Below are 25,765 nucleotides of genomic sequence, written 5' to 3' on the forward strand. Positions count from 1 at the left end.
TGTGAGTGCGCTCGCGCGTTCATTTTCTGTAGCGTGCATTCGAAGGACGCCTGCGGCGTCTAAGCGTGCCGGGCTGTCTCTGGGTGTACACGAGTTGCCGAGCGATGGTGGCTCACCGCGATTAGCGATCACCACGAACTCCACGATACCGACGACAACGACCGCCATTGGCAATGTCACTAAACCCTGCTTGCACCATCGGTAGGTGTCAGCCACCGTTGACGCTAGAGGTGATTAGTTGTGTTTCCACCGAGGGCGCTGCTAACTATCAATGCAGAAAGCGCCCTCCGGCGGTCACTGGGCACTAACTAGTACCCGCTCGGCTTGGGTGCAGTAGTGAGGTACGATAATAGCATGCGAAGCGTCCTCACAATCAGTCACGAGTAGAGCTGTAAAGCTAGCAAAACAGCAAGTTCATGCTGGCCAGCAGAGACCTGCCCTCCTGGACCACTAGTACAATAGTTGTTCACATTAGACAGTCAGTTAGTTGAGCACGTTCTAAACTGCCGACGAACTGCCGGCTGCAACAGCAAGAAGTCATTACATAAACTGAATAATAGCCGAGGATTGAAACTCAGGCGCTAAGTAATATCTGTTACCGAAGGCCGCGGCGACGGAAGCTCAACCAGTGGAGCGTTAAACAAACGAAACACGAGACAGGGTCGATGCCACGCGCAAGCCTTGACGTGGTCTGGAAACGTCGATGCCGCGAAGCCAAATGCAGTATGTATGCCCATTAAGTGGCAGCTACTGCTACGATAGCAGCCCAGCCATGGATCGTATCGGATTTTATCGCGACAGAACGTAACTCGTTAAAATGATACTGATTCAATATCCAGTATAAATAAAGCGATACGGTAGCCAATGTACGCTGATGGTAATAGAAGGAATAAACTTGCCACGGATACCAACTACTGATACCGTGAAGAAAGGACAGGCGACTGCTGCGCACTGTGAGACAAAAGCAAGAAAAGCAGAAGCGAATTGAGCACTGTTTTGCTGAACTTTCTTGGTTAACTGACCTTCGAGACGAGGCAGAAGTCGCAAGTTAGTGGAAAAATAGAGCTGCGGCAAGTTACCCCAATAAAAAAGACAGTGACAGATAAAACAAAGTAACAAATAATCACGCTCGCCTATACTGTCACTTTATCAATCGTTATGTAGTTTTAATTTTTGCCGGGACTGTGATGATACTGTCGACATACGGAAAAAGTATAGTGGTAAGTGACATCTGGTCGTTGGTGCTTGGTCATCTTTCCGGTGCCTAACTCAAACCGACTCATCCTCTCCGCTCAGTCACCGATTGCCTCAGCCCTCTGCCAGCTAGACGAGTACAAACCGATACAACACGGTTCCTCGGCCGATTTGCCGTCAGATTATCAGAGGGAAAGGGGAACCGTGGGGGCTTGAAGCCTTATTGCCCTCCCAAAACGAGAAAGGGGCTTTTGTTTGAATCGGCCTGCCTCGGGTCGCCATAGCCGAAACACTCCATAAGAGCGTCGGACGAGAGCGGAGTGGGCACTTCTCTCCTTCACCAAGAAGGCCACTAAGGCGCGGAGCAGACTCCGAGCACAGCGGTGTGACACAGACACAGCCCGTCGGCGCTGCGCACTACTCTCTATAGTATACAGGGCTGAGAGCACTCGCGCTGCTACCACTACTGGCTGCAATTGCTACAGTTGGTATCTTACGATTGGGCTGCAAGGGGTGCGCGTCACAGCTTGATAGCAATAGCTTATTGTCGTCGTTGTCGCCTCTTTGCCGCTAGCTGAAGAGAAGACGAATCGCGGCTAGTCGATCGTCGTATCGCTTCCCGAACGAACGGAGCGAAAGGAAAAAGTTCGTGGTGAAGCCAAGACAAAGTAGGTCGATGGTCCAGTGTAGAGGTTACTAATAGTGGCGCTGTCGCCATAATCATGGTATCGGCAGTCCTCTTCGATCTGTCCTTGTACTTGCCCGTTGTTGTTCATCGTTCATTTCGTGTTGATGGCGATTATATGTTTTGCGTTTTGCCGTTATACATGTGTGTATCTGTAACGGGCGGTAGGAGAGAGGACCTCAGTGCAGGGGTTCGTCTTGGCCATCTCTGCTCAGCGATGTGATTCCAGTGCTGTCTAGTGAAGGGCGGCCTAGTGGTCCTGCAGCTGAGAGCGGAACGGAACGGAACGGAACGGAACGGAACAAAGCGACGAATAGAACGAACAACGCGCGCGTGAGAACGACCGTAAGAAGACGCATCCTGTTTTGCCTTCTTCAATATATCTCTTCAGCTGATATTATTTGGTCAAAGGGGAAATGATCTGACCTGACCAGCTTCTTTCTCCATAGCCGCTTAGAGTAGGCTGTTCGCCATTTTCAGATTAACCAATACCGTTGCATTCCGTTACGTATGGGCCGAAACATACGATACACGCATACATTGTCCAAATCTTGTGTGTCTGTGTGTGATATACATACATATATATGTATACATAGATATATATATGATGGAAGGTTATAAAAGATGGCTATTTCTATTGGAAGACAAGGCTAAACGAAGAAAACTGAGGGCAGTGGCAGAGAAAAACGCTCAGCGTTCAGAACGACAGAGCAGGAACGGCTGAGCGGAAACGGCAACAACAGTGGAAAATAATAACAAACCTAAGCAATTTAACAATCGGTGTGGCATCTTATTTTGTGGCAAAAAAACAATAAAAGCATACAGACGCAGAGGACTGAGGAGTGCTGCGACTCTGTTTGTTCTTACCAAGAATAATCATGTTCCTCCATTCCCGTAGTGCTACTGAATGCCGCCGCTCACGCCAATTGCTACTGCTGCTGCTGCAGTTGCTACTGTTAACGCTTTTATCAGACCCTAGTTTAAAGGTATCTCTATAGATACTAAAGCGGTATGGTGTTCGTTACCACGTTCATCTCGTCAGCCGAATGAATATCGTCAGAGCATTTTTTGGCCCGCTCCTCCGGCTGGCAGCCGCACTTCTGTCCTTTGGTTATGTCATAGCGAGAGTAACCGTGTGAGTTCTGCGAGCGTTGTCAGGCAGGCCATAAAACGCCGAGAAAAAACATGCTGGCAACATTTTCCAGGTGCTGAGATGGTACACGGCATTGACATTGAAAATACGGTAAATCAACTGTGAATCCGCTGCCGTTGCCGTGGCTGACTCGAATAATCAGTCGTTCTACTGCTGAACAGAAAATCAGCAAGCGACAATGCGATATGCCTCTATATCGACCCACAAGATGATGCGCTCAAATAAATTCGATTGTGAAACTACGACACGACTCTGGCTAGCCGACATAGTCGTAAGATAAACAGGAAAAGCAATGAGCCATACTCTCACCACGAACTGTAGAACGCGGCAGATTCAAATAACCCGGCGTTTAAGTCGTAATCTGTTAACGATACCCGTGATCGACAACTCTATAACAAACGGCGTAGTAACGAAATGGACAAAAATATTTTCAACACTAATCAAGTGAACTCAGACCAACTTGTACAAGGAGTCCCTGTCTGCAGCCTATCCTGCCACCTCTTACACTAAACGTAGTGCGACATCTAATTTAATCTGAAGACCACAGAAGGTCAAAATCACGTCCACAGCAACCGTGACAACCAGAAGGAGCAGAAGCAATGGTCGCAGCGACGAAAAAAGAATAGAGGAATAAATGTACCAACTCGACCATCAAGGTCTCTGTCGACGAGCGCAACAGGCCAAAGCACCCGCCATATTGTTGTTGCTAGTTGCGTCGTACCAACCTCCAACGCCGCCAGCTCAACGAAGGCGATTAGCCCGCGCACGAGGCGCTCAGCGGTGGTGAGTATGAAACGAACGTATGCATGTACTTACAAGGAGCAATTACAGAAGCCGCTATAAGTTAAACTAAACATCTAGAACGAAGACGGCTTCAAGAAGACGTCTGATTAAGACTGATTCAGAGAGTCAGACGCACTGGCCTGAGAAAGAGGTTTCAAACACATTACGACACCAATATAGAGGTACAAGTACATATGCAATAACTTAGCAGATGCTTGTGCTCGACAAAGAGAAGAAAGCAGATAAAAGTCGGACACAGAATGCTACCTTATTTATCCAATATGCGGAAATATAGTGCTAGAAGTCGAGCGCTTCTCTCGGCTGTACGGCTGGCCTTCGATTTTGGCTGGCTTACAGCATTTGGAATGAGGTGGGAAATTTCGATAGAACTTCCATTTCATTCAGAAGACTGCTTAGAAGCACGGGTGGCTTTCTAAGCCGTAATAGTGAATCACCTGTTCTATAACATGACTGATGTCCTAGATGTGGTAAATAATAACGCAGTTAATCGTTCAGGACAAGCGGAACAGAAAAATATGCTACTGTTAAGGCTGCATCAATTGGTCAAGGCCGTTAGGCTTATGTAATATTTGTTTCGGCTTTTGATACAGAAATGAGAGAGGAGAACATAAACTGCCATTGGGTTGTCCATATCAGCTTCACCGGTTAGTCTTTTCGAAACTTTTTGCGTCTTCTTCCAGCTTCGAAGCTTTTGAGCTTTTATTCTTTTGGCCTACTATCAAGCCAATATCCAATTCTGTCGTAATTTCTTATGCATAGCATAGTTGAGCGGCACTTAGTAAGTCTAGATCTACGAATATCACTATCTATTTAAAAGCTATTCAAAGAGAATTTGCGGATTGAAGGAGAAATATACTAGAATAGACTTGTTAGAGGTTTAGGTCCCGAATCCAAAATGCAGTAAGTGGTGGTCATATTGAATATTCATGACCGTCAGGAATGAAACGTCTAGCATATGCAGGAAGTCTCATTAGACTATGTTTTTCTTGTTTAGATACCATCTTAGCAATAGAGCACACGAAAGACTCTCAATTTAAACCCTGTAGATGTCGATATGCCGTATATACATCAAGCAGGACTAGATGGTTGCTGTATTATATTTTGAATGAAATGGGTGGTTATTAAAACGGTCCTACTTTAGCTAAACAAATTATTGCTATCGGGCTTTTTTAACTCAAGCCCATACTGTCCAATCAGACACAGCCATTTTAGAACACGTCTTGTGTGGTTCACTGTTTAGAGTTTTTCATTCGGGAACGTATTAGAAGTTGCCGTAATTACGTGCTGAATACTGTGCGGTGACGCACAGTGTAGCCGGCGACACATTTTCTTTTGTTTATTGAATCGTAAATGAACAGAAAGACACAGTAGCTACCACGACTAGGCTAGAGAAAAATCTGCTTACTTTGCTACTCTCACAGCAGGACGACACTCCAAAAAATATCAATTTCAAGCGGGATAAAAACAACAACAACGTATCTATCCGCCGTCTGTTGACCTTCTAATCCTCCGTACCACTGTCTTATCCCTCAGAACTACACTGATTCTTCTTGATTACCTCGTGTTTAACACGTCTTCTTTGTATATTTATACAAGGCCATAGTCACCCATCTTTTTCGGACAATGAAAAACAGAGTACCGATAGGATTGCTTGTTTCCATTCATCCTCTATACTGTTTACGCTGTTCTAAACCTGCGGCTGAAAAAAAATACGAGTTGCTGGCTCCAACTTTGTCAAAGCTTTATCCCTCTTCTTCTTCTGTTGTGAGAACCCTGTTTTTCTTTGTACAGCATTTGTCCGATTATCGTTAGCGGACCTCAACGACGTTAGCATTCTCCTCTTCCGTCTGTTACAGATTGGCTGTCAGGTCCTTGACTCGTCTGGCCATCCTGTTTTATTTTGCGTCATTTATAGGCCTGTTCAGTCGCCTAGCTATATCACCGTGTTGCCCTGCAAGCCTCGAGCCTGCAGAAGCGCAGCTTATAACAACAGCGCTTGTACCCCTCAAGCAACTCCTCGAATCCTCTAGTCTATTAGCTTTTGCCGCCGCCGCTGCCGCCGCCGCCGCCGCCGCCGCCGTCTCCGTTGCTACGTTCTTCCGTTTAAAGAGGTCGAAACTTCTCTGGGGCATTCCGCTTCTTTCCCTATCGTACCATTCCCTTACTCCTTTCGCTTTGTTATACACTGTACATATTTTACTTGCAGTCTGCTGCTGTGTCCGCTATTTCGGTCGCAGCAGTGATATCGCGAGCGAGAGTTCTTAAGAGTTCGTCCTAGCTAACGACCGCTAGAAGGTCGGTGACTAGCGACTGCTACCCCAATACGATGCTACAGGCCAATGGCTGAGGAGGCTAGGACCCAAACATCACCAGTAATGTGGAGGTCGAGCGATAGTCAGGCAGTAGACAACGCCTCCTGTTGCCGCCGCCATTGTCGCTACTGAATTGAACCACCGCTGCAATGACGAGCCCTGGTGTGGGTGCGCTTACGTTCCATAGTCCGCCTCGGTCAATTCGTGTTAGTATATATCTATCTTTTGATGACGTTGTTGCAGCATTTAAAACAACTCAGAACGACTGCTTTTATACTGACAAAATGCTGCTAATAGTTCGAAGGCAAGTGCTTAATCGATGGATTAACTGATAGCCGATTAGATATTAAGTGGACAGCGGCTCTGTTATATCAAGAAAAATATAGCTTGTCTTCAGTATGTTGGGGCTTCTGAATACGATTACAGAGGCCAAGTTGTGGTGTAGCAAAGATAGCTTTAGTGGACAAAATCAACGCTTGGCTTGTATGTCGATGCGGATTGAAGTCTTTTGACACTATGTATGACACTGCTGTGGAGGGCCCAACGTTTATACAATACATTTTTTACTTTAGGCCTCACACATAAACGTTTGCTCAAAACTGTGGGATTTACCACTCTGACCAGAATTGCCGGGACGGTACTTCGATGTCGTATATAATTACCTTTAGCACTGACTGCTATTATTTCTTCTATTTATACGATCTGTTGTTGTTATTGTGTGTGCACATGTCAATGGCTTTGTCCCGCTTTCCCACTCTTTCTGTGCCTCTCTGATTGCGCCGTTGATAGCGAACATTGTTGCAAACGATCGATCTATGCTTATGTCACTACGACCACGATCCTTTTAACTCATCGCCTCATCTATCCACTACTTCACCCCCCTTTTGGAACTGATGGTAGGTATTCGTTAGAGGCATTCGTTTCTTCTGTGTGTTTCCTTGTTTGGAAAGCCCTCAAATGTTTTTGATGGTTGTCCCGTATCTGTACAAAGTGCACTCTTCGTTATTAAACGAATGAACTAAACCATATAATTACAGTTTGATTCAACACACATACTCGACACCGTTCTCAATTGTGCTAGTATTGCATAAACGGGTAGAATTGACAATGGTTGCTGATCACTAAGGGGACTGTTGTGCGCATGTTTTTCAGGTAGATTCGAGGCTGTCGGCCAGAAGCATGGGCAGCGTAGACCACAGGCAACAGTCGCACATCAGCAACTCTTCGACACTACCGAACAGCCGCGCGGACAAGTTTAAGAATATTTCGTCATCGAAGGGCGTGCTTCTCCGCGAACTTCCACTTAAGAAAGCCTACACCGAGATGAAGCCCTATCTCCTTAAGCGTATGCAGCTGGCAAGGGAACAGCAAGGCCAAAATCAATTATACCACAACAACAAAAACGCGGTTAACAACAACCATAATAATAACAACAACATCAGCGATTCGACCGTAAACGGCAACAACAGGGACTGCGACAAGGACAAAGGGACGTTGTCGATCAAAAGTGATTCCAACGGAAAAACGAAAAAAAAGCCTGAAAATGATAACTGCTATGAGACGTCGTCACAGCTGTCACCCGCAATACCCGTGGGCCAGAATACCTCAACTCGTCTGCTGGAGCGCGGTAACTTGACGGATAGGACACAACACGAGCTCACTCAGGACGTTGCTGTTACGGCAATATGTGATGCCATCAACACTAATAGTGGCAATAATAACAATGGCGGCAACCAACAACAACAGCAGCAAGCAACAAATAACGGGAGAAATTCATCAACAGAAACTACCTCGCCAGCTGGCACCGCTACTGGTGGAGTGGCAGGGGAAGTTCAGTATGGACAGCTAGGCACCCCAGGAACAACTGCGCCCACAGTTGTCATTAATCCAGATATTGCAAGCAAAGCTCTTCTCGTCGCTCAGAGGGTTCAGCGCGAAGCGATGGAATCGGGCAAAGCCAAAAGTCGCCAGCCCAAATGTGCCGGTAAGTGTGCTTCCTTCGTTCATTAATACACGAAGTCAGCATGCTTAATTTATAAACTATTGTATTTATATATATATATATATATTGTATATTATAGCTATAATAATATAAAACGCATGTGAAAACAGCTAAAAGAGTGTGTTTTTTTTCAAATCCGTGCATTATAATCGTTAATTTTGTTTCGTGGGCCCAGCAATTGCAGTTTACTACTTTATATGCAGAATGACTATACGAAGAACCTAATTTTTTTTGTTTTGTTTTGTTTAACAGAGTGTATGCATAGTAAATAAAGTATGTGAAGACTTGTCTATGTAGAGTCGCCTAATTTTCGTCTAATCGAAGATTTCTACAAGCAGTATCGAGGAGCCTAAGCCCTTTTGCTAAAAAACTATCTAGACAAAAAAAAAAAAGATATTTTTCAAATACATGGCGGCAAACATGCATTCACAATCGTGTTAATTGTTAATGACCACCATTAACCATACGCATCTTCAATTTGGAATATAAACAATTTATGAATCTTTTTGAAAATATTCTTCCCTTAATCCGTAAATTATTTCTTAATAGTAACTGGACGACATTGGTCAAGTGACACTGGTAAGCATAAATTGGTTAAATCGTCAGCCAAATTCGCTACATACAAAAACCTCGGCGGCCTAAGATGCAAGGCTCAAAACAGCTGAGAGGTTCAAAAAGTCTTAAACAGGCTAGCCGTTGGAGCCTATCTGGACAACCCAATGAACTTTCTCCTTTCCGAAACGACTATTCATTTTTCTATTACAAACCTACTTTCTCAAAAATGGCTTTTCGAGTCATTTCACTAATTTTCAAACCTTTCATATTTCAAGGGTCTATTAAGGACCTTTTAATTAATTTCATGAAACTGTTTCTCGGATCTTTCAGGAGCCGTGTGAAATCCGCTAATAATATAAACAGTTGAGTCCGCACAAAGCGAGAAGTTCGTTTCAGCTTAAAAAAAAAATCAATTTGTCCAGTTTGAAAAGATTTGGTAGCAGTTTGGCTTTAAATTCTTATTAGAAATATTAGGAATTGAGCCTAAATACATAATAGATTAAAGCATGTGTGTAATCTTTGATCACTTTTTAGTGTGTCGAAACCACCGGCAGGAGGTGCCTCTCCGAGGCCACAAACGATTTTGTCCGTACAAAGACTGTAAATGTGTAAACTGCACGCTCATCACTCAGCGAAGAGACATAATGGCAAAGCAGGTAAGGTGCACCGAGCACTGGTCATAACCCAACTTATTAACCCTTCTAATATTGCCAACTTTTCACTTCAATTCAATCTGCTGCATCTGAAGTTCTGTTGTTTGTCTACTATTTAGTTCCTGTTTAATGAATCACGTCAACTTGATTGCACGTTCGATCAGTGAGCATGGATCTAACATGTCATCTACCAATTACGGAAGCTAGGCTTCAAGCTCAGTATTATAGAATCGTTATTAAGTTAGAAATTATTTGTATTATATTTATTATTATTTGTATAGTTATTAGAAATGTATTTTTGTAGAGGCACACAAATGCATATGTATTCGGGTGTGCTAGCATAACAATAATTTGTTTATAAAATCGGTAGTTTCGATTAATGACTATTTGATTGGTAATATCGCTTAGGTGGCACTTCGTCGAGCTCAGGCTCAGGACGAAGCTTTGGGCTTAACGCGCGCCAGTCCAGAACTGCCGCCGTTACAATCCCTCCCATCACCTATTCCTGCTTCCACTTCGCTGTCCATTTCATCTGGGGGGGCTTCGAGTGCACCCCCAACGCCAGGGAGTGCCACTCCGGCTGCGTCAACAACACCAGCCACATCAAAGCCAGCTTCGCCGGTTACCATGCCACCAGATGATGAACCTCGTCCCATCCCGACACCACCTCATAGTACTCATAATTGTGAGTTCTATTTTCAAATGCTTGAAAATACATTACGTAAATATAAGAGGTGAACAGTACTTGCTTTTTCTAATGCTTGACGGAACTAGACTTATCTGATAGGTAAAGGTGGCTTTTATTATCGACAAAAACATGGCAACAGAAAGATATAATAGTAATTGAACTCGACTGATAAAACATTATACTGACATCGGCACATTCTTCCTGCTAAATAGAATAAAGCTGGCTTGGAAATCGATTAGGCCGTTTTACTAGAGTCAGTTAAAGGCTCGAGGAGCACTTATGTACAAAACGCACACATTCTGATGATAATAGAAAGAGACAGACGATTGTCTCGCAGCTGTGATTGCCCTTGAACGGATTCTATCGCTACTACCAAAAGCAGCGACGATAGCAACCATTGCGGCCGGCAACCAGTCAAACAACGTCCATCCGCTCCACAGTCGACAAGTGAACCGCCATTACGAGTGTGGCTGATCGCCGCCGTGTCACTCACTTCCTACTGGTCTACCAATCAACTAACTAGGCCTGCCGTCAGAAGCCTAACCTTCATCCTGCTGCTGGCGTTGTCGCAACGACAGGGTCTATTGCTTCCTCAACGCGCAGATAGCAACAAAATTGCATTGACCATGCATACAAACCAGCAAAGTGTAAAATAGTCTGAATGGGATACAGGATTATGGCATTGTATTATATTATATATAAACATACCGGTAGGCGACAGACACGTAGCATGTACGCACCCCAGTTCATTTCGATGTAATATTTTTTGACGATGATTCCAAAGAGGTTTTCCGTCAAAGGACACTCTATGAAAAAACTTAATTTACCTACAATAATCAAACATTGCCGCTACAAGGTGACAAAAGAACTTTTGGCCATGAACGCTAGCAACATACGAGAAAAGCGATGCTATGATGGTTACATCTTTTATATGAAAATCTGCACCTTGCTGCCAACGAAATTGTTGATAATAATGGTTTTGTTGTTGCCATTGTAGTTGATTCTATACTAAGGAAAACGTTGTTACGCAATACTACACGCAGCGCAGTTACCAGCCAACTTAATGACAGGCACTAGGTCTTTCTTTTCCCTGCTCTTACTACTCAGGCATATCTGACGAGCAGTCACGGTATTCAGCTGGTCTTTGGGTGGGTCGGGCGGAACAGTGGCAGCGACTTGGTCACGTGTCAGAGCTGGGTAGTAGGTGGGATTCCCCGCCTGCTCCTCTTGCGCAGCTTTCCACAACCGAATGTGCACGAGGGGTTCTAGAGGCAGCACTACACTTAATTACTTTGTAGCTGAATTGAATAATTCGGTTCTTTCTTGTGCCTTACCATTGACGTTGATATTGCCTGCACATAGTTTTCGTAGTTGTCCGCCACAATTTATCGGTTCCTATTGATGGCGATGATGACCGAGCCGATTAGTTTAATTAGTTTGTTGTTTAGCGGCTTAGTAGCATCTACTGCACCCATCTTTTTTTTTATTGACAATTTTAGCTATCCTCTGCATGTGAACAAATTCTCGGAATCGTTTGGTTTATAGGTATAACTTCGAGGAATTGGTCTCACTGCAAATCTGCATTTTCTGGCAACCTTAATATCATTATAACAATTCCCTTATCTTCCTCATAATATTACTATTCCTTAATTCTCTATTTTTCCTGATTATTAATTTTTACTAATATGTTTTGCTCATGTTAAAATGCGAGCCGGCGTGCTAGCGTACTTATTAGCGACTGTGGTAACGCACGCAACGCTCCCCCAGATCAACCCTCAAGGAGTTACTATGGTAAATTCAAGGAAACATAAAATGGTTCGAGCATAAAACCGATGTTAGGTATACGTCGTTTGTCGCTACGTTTTAAAATACGTTTTTTTTCAGCCGCGGCAGCAGCAGCAGCAGAGCTGAATTATTTGCACCGCTGGCGACGTTTGCCATTTAAGACATTGGATCAAATTGCAGGAACAGTTAGGATAAACAACCAAAAAAAAGACTTTCATAGGTTAGGTCGGGAACCCGATTGGAAATTCTACGTTTAAACAAACCGACCCATACATTGGTCGACGCAATCATTGTACCACATTATATATGCACACTTTTCATGTATGTAAAAGCTCACTTGAACATCCCCAAATACACGTCGTGTTTGAGGAAAAGATTGGGATGAAATAACAATAGCTATCGCCATTATGGTTGCCAGAAAACTTGACCGGCACAATTGAAATGGTAACACATTTATATATAGATGAACACAGAGTGGGTTATCTAAATTCAGTTTTTCCTTATGAGTTATTTAATGGCTGTGTATAAACAAAAACAGCCATTTTAATGGCTAGAATCATTCGTGTTCGTATGTTAAGTACAAGCATTATTTACTTTCGAAATATTATTTGCGAATGAACTTTGAATCAAGCGATGTTTGCAGGTATAGCTCGTCATTCAAATATGCTACAATAAAAAAAAAGTTTCAACAAAATTAAGTTTACTAAACTTGATGGCTGGCCAGAGGACCCAATAAAACCGTCAAAAAATTAAAAAGGTTTCAAAAGAACTAGCCGTTGTACCTTATCTGGGCGACCCTATTGATATGTTTTTTTTCAAGGTAGCCATTAATTCCGCAGTGAACAACTTCATCAATGATGACCGTCGGGCCGACGTAATTTTCGAGTTTTTCAAATCAAAATCTTACTGAAATGTGAATCTTCCCTAGATTTTTCAGAATGCAATCATTAACGAAGACGATTTCGGGCAAATCAATGTTTTTAATTGGATAATAGTTGATCTTGACTAGAACTTTCTGTTCTCGTCATAATGTATTCCCATATCTGTTTAAAAAAAAAAGACCTTTTAGTTTGAAGAATAGCGAGTGAAGGCATACATGCTACGATAAACCGTCCGTCCTGCATATGCTAACATGTCGAGTGTTGTTACTTCTTGCATAGAGTATTATCACAGCTTTGTTATCTATTCATTTGCCAGTTGTGCATTCTGTAGTGGCCACTTCAGTGGCCTGCGTAGCAAATTGGCACTTAGCCTATTTGATCCCAGCCACAGCAGCAACCAAGCGTAAGCGTTTTCACAGATTAAAAGCCCCGAGTAGAGATCGCGCAGGTGAAAATAGGTTGAGCGAAGGAGCTAGCTAGCTAGCTAGCTAGCTAGTTAGTTGTATACCACCTGCGAACTGTTTGCCTTGGATCCTGACTGGATAACAATTTCGTTGCGTCATCAGTTATAAACGAGTTATGGCGGTAAAAGTCATTGCTGAAACGAAAAAAGCTGGGATAAAATGATTACGTATGTGTTTAGCAATAGCTTTGGCAAAGCTACGGGAACTAATATAGGTTATTAATGGCTACACCAAATGACTGCTCATTATAACATCCTTGTTGAACTTTGTACTTTTAGCACATTGTAAGGAAGGATGATTATACTACACAATGATGTCATGCATGATTTTTAGTGATGGAGAAATTCATTGCAAACTGTAGTTGTTTAATTCCTCTGTTTCTACTGAAAAGATATTCATAACGGCGCTAGAGAATTAACGTAAAGTTGTCGTTTAGTAAACAATTCCGCCAAATATATGATCGCTTGCAGTATTAGTCTGTTCTTTGCTTATTATTTCTTAATAGGCAAAGAACAGGCTTAATAAAACAAAGAAGCATCAGACCTTCGTATGCTTTGCAGCTGGCTGTTAATCTTGTTGCCTTCATTAACACACCGCGATGCCTATTGTTACGACTGTTGTGGGTATTATTGTCTTTCTGAAAATAAATCTTGAGAAATGGGTAGAGGGGGGGGGGGGGGATTAAAAGACATGGAAGGTCTGCTGACAACTACTTTCTTGTCAATCGAGGTTTAGCGGCGACGGCGAAGAGTGCATCTCTATGGCGATATTGTTACTCGCACGACCTGTTGGTGCTTCTGTACGCTGGCGTTGGCAGCATAAGCAGTAAATGGAGCACTGTGCTTACGCTGAAATGGCTGCCAGGCACCTGAATGATACAAAATATTGTTAACGACGTAAAGTACCGACACTTCCACTGCCGCAGCAGCCGCAAATGGCTTCAGTGGTGAAAATAAACACCGGATATAGTCGTCGCGGTGCGGCCGCCATCTGCTGGCGAAGTTCGTTGTTGTCAGATAACAATGCAATGGCCAGCCGCTATCGACACGACGGCGACAGATCACCGACCACCGACGTACCAGCAAAGGCATAGAGAGACACGATGATGAGATAGCCAAAAGCGGAAAGTTAACTATATACACCCAAATGCTGCTGGCACGACCCGAAGGTCGCAGCACCATCTCCTTTCCTCTATCGTCTTCTTATTTGTGCGATGCTCGGCCTGCTACGCCGTTGTTGTTATTGCGGAGGGTGTTGCTGCGTGAGCCCTTCGGTCACTCTATGACCGCTGAAAGTGCTAGTATTGACACTAAAATCGAAATGCTTTGAACTTGACTTTTGGCACCGTCGTCAGGCATCATCTCATCAGACGGCTGGCTCCCAGCACGAACTATGCCCACGCCCGGATTCGAACCTGGACCACCGCATGTTTCTATGCTTAGAGGCAAATACGTTATCTATTACGCAGATTTCGTTCTTTTCTACTACTGCTACAACCTAATCAGAAAGTACTATATACTGCACCGCAACCCAAGCGGCGGCGGCGACGACGACGACGACGGCGACTGACGCCCACGTGGAGACATTTTTCATGTAGGCAGCAAAAACGGCAACATATTTTTGGCGATCGTTCGTCGTGTTTGCATCAGGCGGTATGCAATGTAATTTATATATATAAGAATTTTATGTATAAGTGCTAATCCTGTATGGAAATTGTATTTTCTATTTAATATATCAAAAATACATTTGGAGAGCATGCTTATTGTCAGCAAAGATATCCGAAGTTTAATAAGAGCGCTGAATTTGCTCAGAAACGCAGCTTTTAACAAAATCTACGCAAAATGTTGAAAATGTAGCAAGCTTAAGGACGATAAAGTTTATTACTAAAATAGGTAAATTCTGCTATCAATGGAGACTTTTGGGTTGAAGTTAAAACGTTAAACTTTAAGCATTTATAAACAGTTACAAAGGCTGCGCATCTCATTAACAGAAGCAAAGTCTAGTAAATATTTACAACAGCTATATGACGGACCCTGACATTCACTGAAAAGATATAAAGCTGAGTAAGAATTTTTTGTTCGATAAAACGCGCAATCAGTTGCTCTGAACGACGGTGGATAGGAGGGGATCACTCGGACGACCGGTCAGGCGGCTGAGCGAGCAAAGAAGGAAACTCACTAAGAAACCTTTGCTCTTTGGCGGCTGGCAGCTGCAGCAAGAACCGACCAGGCAAGCGGTCCTTCTGAGGCCTTACTTCTTTGCGTACTTAATCGGCCAGCGGTGACTTACAATAGTACGGCAGTGGTAGCGGCAGCAGCGGTGGCAGTGTGTTAGTAATGGCCGAGATTTTCCTAATGACGGGACGCGCGAACATCACAGAGACAGAACGGGAGCAAGAATCCACTGGTGACGGTTATAGGGGTGGTTCAGTGCAATAGTCATGGAGTATAACCCTTCTGCATGTGAAAACTTACTCGCTTGTGCGCTCGCTGCTCGCTCGTAGTCCTGCCATGCTCTATCGAGCTTCTTGGACGTCGTCGGCTAGCCCGCCCGCCAGCGAGCCAGATGTTAACCGGCCATCGAGGAGCAGGAGACGCAATCATGCCTGCATGTAAGCACACAGGCAGGAAAAGCGATAGCTACGGATAACGATGGCTAACGGAAAAAAGTTTTCAAACGCTATTTGGTTCGCTTTTTTCCTTCTGCTGCTGCTGCTGCTGCTACACGTATGCTGTCGCTGTTATTAGTAGGCAATGGTCGATTATTTGTCGTTGCTTTTGTCTTTTACGTTTTACACTGCCCTGAACTGTAAAACTGCTGTTGGCGAGAGAGATATCTCTCGCTGCCTACCACAAATCATAATCGTAAATACGCACGTGCATGCAAACAATATCGTAGTTGCTACTGCTGCCGATGGACCCAGCGTTTTTTACGTCTCTATAGTCAATCTTAATATTTATAGATGGTGGTCGTTCCACCGAATAACAGCCAAGCAGGATGAGACTATAATTGAATACTATCTATCACATATGCTGTTATTTGCTGCTGTAATAACACAATTGCTAATAGTACTAAACCAAAAGCGTTGCGTGCCGTACAGATTGGTCGTTCTCCAAAATTCCCTATCTGTAATGCAAAACGAGATGGATAAACGAATGGATGAATGAATGTACAAAACAACAAAAAACAAAGAAAGAACAAAGTCTTATAATTCGACATGGTTTATTAACAGATGCTTTGCAAATAATCAAATACGTACATCTTCTTGCACACACGAAGTTGGCGCTTTATTATGGCCTTATTTTTTGTTTATTTTTCCTTATATCTTACATACGTACTGTACAGTGTCGTATATGTTTATGTTGAGGCTTGACGGGGTCTATACGAGGCTTTTGTCTGTATACTTTACTTGCTTTAAAAGTGCACAAATCGGATTTAGTTCAATGAGCGCGCACGCAAGAGAGCTTCAGTGACCTAGTTGTTCGCTGTCGGACAACGGCGCAACGAGAACGCACGTACTTCATTAAATGTTTTTTTTTAACCTCAACCATATCGTTAACCTCGAAGGAGAAGAACGAGGTTTCATAGAGGAATATAGCGGTACAGAATTTTCGGGAGTACGATTACCGTACCGAAGTGTTGCTTTCAATTCGGTTCAAAACCATATGCTTGAGTAGAGTGTTTCTTCTAATAACAATAGGAAAGCTTTCTTTAAATCCAAATGAATCGTATGTTCTAAATGTTTTGATGACACGCTAGGGTACAGCACTTTTGCCACAAATATATTAGCGATTAATTTCGATGATTTTGCAATATGATCCAGCTCACGACGAAGCGTACGTTTGTTATACGTAAACAGAGCCAAACTGGGTACGTCAAAATTTCTGGGTTGAACAAGTAGATTTTGTCGATTGCTTGTATTGTCTAGCAGACTATCTCTACTCAGAGCCCAGAAATAATTGAGCACTATGGATATGCAAGCCCAGAGAGTGGTTAACTGACTAGAGTACAGACAAAGGCCGCAGATGAGCGAAATGTTTCTGGCCAGATTCCAAAACGAGCAAAAAACACAAAAATAACCACAGCGACGGAGCATTTATCGTATCAACTGTTCGGAGTATCGAATAAAAAAGCTACTCTGAGCAAACGTTTAGTATAGTCAACGTCTCTAGCCAGGGGTATACTACCGTAGCCATTCAATTCATTATTACGATGGTATTTCAAATAAAGGCGCGAACTGGCGCCGATTGCTTTTTGCCGACACGTCACAGAAGATAGACGTTTCTTCAATAGTTTTTCGTTTATAGTGGATGCGTAAGAAACTTTTCCGTACTTTTTGATACCTGATCTGCTCTCTGTTCTTACTGTCCGTGCTTATGTACGTCAATGGCTGTGTGACAATAAGTTATCAATGGTAGTAGCTCCCAACATATCTGGGTATCATATGTATCGGTAGACCTTTGCAGTTGGCAGATTATTTTAATGGGCATCATCTTATCTTTTCTCGTTTTCTCGATAGGCACACTTCGACGATTCCCTTAAGAGCGACGGCTATTAACTCACAGAGGAAAAGTGATCCCCTTGACGTCAATTTGGTTAAGACATTATAAACACAAGTTCACACACAATTTTAAAAATTCACATATCCAATTTACAGACCTAATTCGTACTCGTATCAGTCGAGGACAACAATGATCCTAACAGCGGACGAAGACCTAATGGTTCATGCTTATTTCTACGAGGTGGCATCTAGAAGTCTGCGACAGACTGGTGCTTAAAAACTGATTTTATTTTAGAAGTGCATCTCAGTTATCCATAATGAGCAGACTGTGGAGAATCTGGACAAACGTCCCAAAACTATTAAAAAAAAAAGAAAACACGCCATTTTTTATTCGCTCATTGCACTATGTTGTGCTACTAGTCCGTAGCTGCCATTTACACGCAAATAAACTAATTAATAAAGTCTCGCTGCGTAAATTTTGTTTCTCGCGTAGAATCCACGAGCCAGAGCTGATTGGGCCAAAATGCGGGAGTTGCATTATAAATAAGTCAACCTAACGCTGGATAGTTGCTATAGTGCGCGAGGTAGAGCTAGCCTCGTTCGAACATTGGATCGAGAAGCTACTTGATAAAACCTAGATGTGGCAGAATAATATGTCACTGGTTGCCCAGTGAACGTATCAAAGTATTCGAAATTTACGTTGCTTCCACCGTTAGGCAACAGTTTAGTAGCAATATATATATATATATATATATATATATATATATATGAAACTGGATTAGTGTATTATCGTCACTATTAGAGCAGTGAAGTCTTGGAGGCTTTCCGCATCGCCTTTGCTTGCATCGCCATTTTTTCTCATCTTGCCATCAGCTGCGTTACAGTTTAGCAGGTCATTGATTCGATCGTGTTGTAAGATATCATCGTCTCGCTGTGACTGTACGGATGATAAGTGGACAACCGTGAAAGGGTCGACGGGCTTTATGCGATGATTGCCTGTTTTGCTGTCGCGCTTGAGAGTTGCCGCCAGTGTTCCTGGGCAACGATGGCTGCCGACGACACCGTGAGCCCTGCCACCGCCGCGAAAGTTGGCGTTTCAGCAATGGACGACGAACCCGCGCATTTCAATACGCATATACGCAAACTCCCCTATCCAAGCTACTAACAGTACCGGTCGCTGCATCTAATACAATACGTAGGTATAGCAGCCACGGCCGACAAAAGTTGCGTATCTCTCCAGAACCAAACAGGAAGAGTATGTGCCGCAGGCTCAAAGGAGTCTGTCTCTTTTGTAGAAAATAAGAAACGACGTTCCGCACGGCCGCTTAGATCATGACGACGTTAGCTAAAACACCTTGATAGAGAAAATTCTATACCATACTAAATGACCTTTTCAACAGCCGATTATGTTGTTGCAAAGCACCGCTGTGCTATAACAATGAACAGACTTATATATTCTCTAAGGACTCGGTCGCGATTGTTTTATACGCATTTTACTGTTAATATGCCTTCCTGTTTATCGCTCCGCCTCGGCGTTCTCTTGTTATAGCAGCAGCGAGCTGCCGGTAATGCTAACTAGTCAGCGTTCTTGGCCCGGTTCTATTGTAGCACGATTCCGACTGCTCGTCTACAATGTCTTCTTTGTTTCTATTCGCATGCATCTATTTTGGAATAAAGTTGGCTGGCCGGCCGCCAACCGAATCGGCATCTTCTGACCTTTGTCTCATCGTCTCATCGATTTGGTCATCGACTGGTAGCCATTGCTTATTCCGACGTACAAAATATGGACGGCAATCCTGTTGTCTAAGTGCCTATTCGGTGATCACGGCCGTCGTTGAGGGGACCAGGGGGTACGAATTTCGCAGTGAGTGCGACTCAGTTACACCTTCCTGCTCTAGCCGCTACATTTGCATCGCAAAAAGGTAGAAAAAAACTAATCACAGACGTACAGGTCGGCGCGGATCGCTCGTTTTGATTTTAGAGAAAGAGATGTTGTACCGTTTTAGTCCGCATATAATTTTCGTTTATTCAAATCAAATACTTGCTTGGCGTACGCCCATCTAACCACTTATCTATAGTGGCTGTACCTTTTGAGGCAAAAGCCCCCGTGCTACAGTCGATAAAAGGTTCCACAAGCCAATGCGAAAAATCTCGCGTCACAGTCATGTGATTTATATACATCAAGTGCTTATCAAGCTTTGATCCAGAGTCCAAGAGCTAACGACGGCGATGGCGAACGAATCGGCTGCAACGGATTGTGTCTTACCATACGTGTTTAGCAGCTTGTAGCTGCTGCCTGTTCCTGCGACCAAGGAACGTCCCCTGCTTCTGACTAGCCATCGTATGGATCGCACCATACAGGTATCAGCCTCAATAAAAGCTACGGCTGAGCACATGTCGGTTGGCTTAGGTTGACTTGTCTTGGTTACTGCTAGACAGAGAATTATAGAGCCAGTGTCGTCGAATGAGGGTGGTGAAGATCTGTTGACGGCGCCTGCCTCCTGCAGCAAACGATAGCAGTTGCAATCATGGCTATTTTTGAAGCGATGTCACTGCTACCATGCGTGGCCGCGGCTGTGTGAGCTCATGCAAACAGAGCGGGGACTGACTGATGACCACTTGGTCCATTTGCTGCCTTGTCATCAGCTGTAACGCCGGGCACCCGTGCCGGTGCCTATAGCGAGATCTACACGAGCTTGCGGGCCTAGTCTCATCTCACAAACGAGGTCAACGTCCGCTTTGAGTCATCCCCTCTCAGCACGATTGAAGCATCAAATCAGCTGCATATAGGTGGATAGTGTATGATCACCGTTTAAAACTTGCGTGGAGTGTCAATTGCGTGTTCGTATTTTTCCTGCACTCTAAAACTACGTTACCTTTGAATTAATCCACAATATACTAAATCAAGATGATGTTCGAAAAGTCAAACTTAATCTATCAAAAAAAACCCGGCCATCCAGACACACTTTTCTGTATAAGCGAAACATTTATCTGGAAATGTCTCAGTGTTTTGCACTACCGAAAACTGATAAGATTTAGAACTCTTATTCTCGTTAGCAGTGTTTGCCTGTAGCACAGCACAAAGATCGGATCGAATCATTGTGTCCAGCTTTAGACAGACAAAGCTGGGAAGGCTGTTGCAGTCAATATCTGCTTATAGTCGATGTTTCTGACGTGTGTCTGCCAAGCTATAAGAAGGGGAATGGCGGCACACTGAAACGTACGTAGCGAGCCAGTTTCTACAGAGATGGGCACCTGACGAGACGCCGTAATTTATAGTTCAAGCGATCCGTTTTCGTGCTAAATTAACAACAACTGAAAAGCTAAAAAAAAAAAAAAATGATGTACCCGTTGTAAAATGCTAGGTAAATAATATGGACACTTGTTGTCCTATCATCTATAATCCTCCTATAGCTTATATAACGTCTATAGCTCGACTTCACTTTGAGTATTGTGATCGAAAAGGTGGCAAGTTTTTTCCATTATGTTCACTAACTTCTTGGCATTATTGCGGCTTACTCGAACGCAATACCTGTATTTCTATGGATAAGTGGTTTCGTTCGTCACGCAAGAAATGCTGTTCAGCTTCAGCATCTGACGCTATATCCGTGATCGACAAAGATCCCCTTAGTCGAATATCTATTTGTACCCATAGATCGTATCGTTCCTTTGTCACGATCCGGTGCTCGTATCGCAGTTTGGAAGTCCGTTTGATGATACAGCATCAATGATCATTTAGTGATAGCAACGGCTTATTTATTAACAAAACTAAACTGAAAGCTGTTTTCTCTACTAAGACGTAAAGTAGATATTTATTTACTTGTTTCAATATAAATAAAAACAACTACAGGCATCTTCTTAGGTAAACGTAGTCAGCTAGTCTTTACCTAACTTTAGCAAGGATCGATTTTAACTGCGCTGATTTATAGATCTGTAGGTCGATGTACTGAATGACTATATCTTCTTCTACAGCAACCTCAAGCTCACCCGAGCCGACAGTCCGATATGACTACAAGAAAAAAACGTCCGCGGCGCGTCTTGAATCGCTCCTGGCTGCGCGGGAAGCCTCGCGAGAGGCTCGCGACGAGCTATGGCCGCCGCCTCAGCTGCCGCTTAGTCCACGCAGTGCAAGTCCACAAGAAGCACCCATGGCATTGCCTTCTCTCGCGATGTCACCGGCTGATCAGCAAGTGGACACACCGCTTTCGGAGTCACCAACCCCCGCGGTGGCTTTCAGTCAGCCATTGGCTCACGAGGTCAAGACGGTGTTACTCGAACAGGCAGCATTTGTGCACCAGCAGGGCGCTCAAACTGGAGTAGCAGCAGGCAGTATGTGGCAGGTGCCTGGAAATGGTCTTCCGGCGATACCTCACTATCATCTTCAACCGGCTGCTGCGCTTGAAGTGGCTTTCAGAGGCACTCCTGCGATTGCTCCACCCGCCGGTGCGCCATTCAACCAGGCAACAGCACCTTTCATCAGAGGTAGGCAAGCGTTCCTAAACTAGCCCTTAGGCTTCATCCTTCCAACAGTGCAGCGGAGGCTCCCGCATAAAAAATCATTGACTTTACTTTATACATGCTACGTATTGAGATCTTCCTATTAGACTGCTTCGGGTTTGATGCGTAGAACTGCCATTGGGCAATACATGAGATTACCCTGAAAAACTAATAGTTTTGTTTAAGACCAGAGAAATAGGTAATTCTTTGACAGTTGGAAAAATACGATGAAACAAGTAGCCATAACTCAATGCTCTTATTATATTAGACGACCTCTTTTCGTTTTTCGAAGGAAATTCCCTTTGGCTCTGTATGCAGCCCGGTCACGGAGTCCTGGTGCCTACAGACAAGCTGCCGCCAGGCCCCAAATTGCAAGTAGCGCGGACAACCGCTCACGGCTTCGATGCACCTGTTGCCCGATGCCCGGTTGAGGAACAGCATGCCTTTACTATGCGGGGCGGGTAAATCTGAATGGTCTTTAAACGACTACAGCGGTTTCGCACCGCTAAAAAATCTGGCCTTTGCTTGTAGAGGCCACGCCTCGTTATGACTATAACGAGAATGCGGATTACGGTGATGTTGATGGCAACCGAAAATCCAAACATGGCCGGTTACGTACGATCGGTTGTATGATATTGAACAAGCTTCCATCACCTATAATCAATCATACTAAGCAAGTAATGACGCTAACTCAGTTTATCAAGGAACCGTTTACCAACATCGATCGCATTCGATCGGTGTGGCAAAGCAAGGTGCAACAAGATAAAAACTAGTCTCAAACCGATGCTCATTTAGTAAGTACGTGATAATAGCATTTCTTGACAATTAAGTTCGCATGCAACACACAGATCCAGAATACTACCTGCGTGGAATTAAATCAACATTTTCAGTTTGATTTAGAACACCTAATCTGGCCAGTAGGATGACCGTAACCGCAAAAAAAGTTTTTGGAAAAACGTAGGGTAAGTTACTATTGAATGACTACATAGAAGTGCAGCACCTAAGGTAGCGATAGCGAGAAGGTCGGACGCTCGACCAACGAGACGACCCTTATTAGCTCGAGACGACTATTAAATATTAGCGCGTTCTAGCTGATTTATCAACAATGCCTGCTGGCGTGAACGTGTGACTGTGCGACGTCCTGTTCGGCCTCTAAGAGGCCTTCATAGTCTAGAGTCAGTATCGACGATCGTCGTGTATCACTGGTCGCTCACCCGGATCCCGCGCAGTTTACATACACTCCTAGCATCACTAAACCGAAGACGCACAAAAGTAATAGTAGTACTAATCAAAATAATGTTGAAATATTGTTAATATAATAAATTCATGATAGCAGTCGACCATGCTAGTACGCCCACCAGGAGCAAAGAAGGCTGTATCATTTAACACAGTTCTTAGGCATACATCCACGTAAAGGTGAAATAAATAGGTATATATTTATTATATTGACATAAGAAAAATCGAAAGATGATGAGATGAGATTAGTTCATTCAAGCCAGTGACAGCAACCGCCAGAGACGCGTAGTAGTTCATTCTATCTCTCGAAAGAAGACCATCTCGAGGACGATTGCACCTTGACGAATTGATGGACATTTTTCCATATAAAGGGTAAGAGTAAATTGCAAAAAATGGATTCCGCCTATCTTAAGATGTTGCTGGTTACCAATGGCATAAGATGAGCGGAACGATGAAATGAATCCATAGTGGAAAAATCATATTCATTTACTGGTAAAAGACAGGATGATTGATGGAGACAGGACGATATCACTTATGACAGCAATGATGATTACTATGTTTATTATTAATAGGACGCATTTTGATTGTTTTAAGTTTATTTCCTTCCAATCTGCGTGTTAGTGAACGAAGCAAATTTTCACAGTATGACCTTTCAATAATCATCATCATTATTATACTATATAAAGATATGAATTTGGGAGATAATAATAGTTAAACGGTTGACTGAGTCTGCGGCAAAAAATGCGGGCATATGCCCTCGTTCGTTATTTCATCTTTAACTAAAATGTCTAAATCGAGAGTCTCGATGATGCGTATAAACGAAATAGATAAGAGCAACCAGATAACAATAGATCTTATAGAAATAGGCTAGGAGAACGCTTACCGGCTACCTGCCGTTATTCCTGCTATGATGGATACTATTCACGTCCTTGGCGTAGGGACACTCTACTATTACGGACAGACTGATCTCAAGTTTAACCAAACCTGTCTCTTGACTTTGTTACTACGAGTAGTAATGATTAGAGAGAGTTGAGACGCATAACTATTACAGTTAACCCTATATAACATTATCTATGTTTACGATAGAGGTGAAATGATGTATCTATTATAATATAAAACGAGAGAGGGAATACTGGTAAACCACTGCCACTGGTCTCAGTGAAGCTCGGAAGGAATCTACCTACAGTGGACGGCGGTAAACAACGTTGCAGACGACACGCACAATATTTCATTAATATATACATACCTAAACAATAGATACAGTAATATTTATATTAAAAAACGACTGACAAAAATGCGATAATATATACATTTAAATATATATATATATATACAACATATATTAGTGGCTACGACTATTATTATATAAATGAAAAATAGTGACCAGTGTGTGTAGGCGTCCGGCCTATTACGCATAGACGAATATTCGAATCTAACGGACGATGCCGCGAAATGGGCCTGACAGACGCGCGCAAGAAGATATACATTGGCCCTATAAAATACAACATCAGCAAGACGAGAGGCTATCTGAATGAACGCTTTTCTCAACGGCGGTTGACAACAATCTGGCCCGACCGTTCTCTCGAACGGTCTACTCTTTATCAAAACGCCCACTCTTTCGAGCTATAAAATAGCTCTATATGCTGTTTTAACTAATTAAAGTGGCAAAGCGTTTTTATAATGGTTAATTTTCATGCCTCAATTTTACACCTAGTACTACTGTAGCATTTTTCTGGCCGAATTTACGCACAACTGTATGCCTAGTTGAGTTTACATCAAACCCTGAAATGAAGAGTGGCCATCTTCGTTTTGTGAATAAACGAAAATATGTACAAATTTTCATCGCCACATTTCCCGCTATTATTCAAATTTGACTTGTTTTACCCTATCTAAAATATGCTGTCATTCAGCAACAGATCAAAAAAATCGTTAGCCGACATGGTAAGCGTTTGAACGCCATTTAAAAACACCAGCAAGTGGTACTTGATTCGGAGAAGAAAGGGGCAAGGCAGCAGACGACATGTTACTGGCCTTCATTCTGGCGACCATTTATAAATAACGGCACGAGGTGCAGGAATGATGAACACGGTGGGAACTAATGTTTCAAGAAACACGTTTACACATTTAGCTAAGTTCTAGTTTGTGTGGATGCTTTCGGCAGCATACGATGATGTGTGTGTGTGTGTGTGTGTCTGTGTGTGTGTGTGTGAGGGGGGGGGGGGAAGAAAAAGAAAAAGGGGCTTGATCAAGTCGATTCACGCAGGGGGGTCACTACCACACACCAATGCAAAATACAATGATTTATCCCATGCAGGATGATGGTGATGATGAGTATATGTCGATTCTCTTCCGCGA

The 25,765-nt window shown here is 43.3% G+C and overlaps 1 protein-coding gene across 8 annotated transcripts; it reads left to right on the forward strand.

The window, feature by feature from the left end:
- Positions 1-275: 275 nt before the first annotated feature.
- Positions 276-25,250, forward strand: LOC111252875 (uncharacterized). 8 transcript variants are annotated; one of them, XM_086992117.1, is made up of 7 exons: positions 5,458-6,354; positions 6,938-7,044; positions 7,305-8,132; positions 9,240-9,361; positions 9,767-10,043; positions 21,650-22,159; positions 22,467-25,250. In XM_086992117.1, the coding sequence occupies exons 3-7, from the start codon at positions 7,328-7,330 to the stop codon at positions 22,637-22,639; spliced, it is 1,887 nt and encodes a 628-aa protein (XP_086848243.1). In that variant the 5' UTR covers positions 5,458-6,354; positions 6,938-7,044; positions 7,305-7,327; the 3' UTR covers positions 22,640-25,250. The 8 variants fall into 8 exon arrangements, with proteins under 8 accessions (XP_022667190.1, XP_022667189.1, XP_022667186.1 ...); XM_022811453.2 differs by having other exon boundaries at positions 5,459-6,354; positions 7,301-8,132; XM_022811455.2 differs by lacking the exons at positions 5,458-6,354; positions 6,938-7,044 and adding an exon at positions 276-3,815.
- Positions 25,251-25,765: the final 515 nt, after the last annotated feature.

Source organism: Varroa destructor, unplaced genomic scaffold, assembly GCF_002443255.2.
Source record: "Varroa destructor unplaced genomic scaffold, Vdes_3.0 BEIS01000006.1, whole genome shotgun sequence".
Taxonomy (NCBI): domain Eukaryota; kingdom Metazoa; phylum Arthropoda; class Arachnida; order Mesostigmata; family Varroidae; genus Varroa; species Varroa destructor.

What these genes read in the sequence shown, in the direction of transcription:
- LOC111252875 (XM_022811451.2), top strand. Translation starts at nt 6,298, where the DNA reads ATGACGAGCCCTGGTGTGGGTGCGCTTACGTTCCATAGTCCGCCTCGG. An exon ending in GAGACATAATGGCAAAGCAG is followed by an intron (nt 9,362 to 9,766) that starts GTAAGGTGCACC and finishes AATATCGCTTAG; the next exon opens with GTGGCACTTCGTCGAGCTCA. An exon ending in AACAGCACCTTTCATCAGAG is followed by an intron (nt 22,160 to 22,466) that starts GTAGGCAAGCGT and finishes CGTTTTTCGAAG; the next exon opens with GAAATTCCCTTTGGCTCTGT.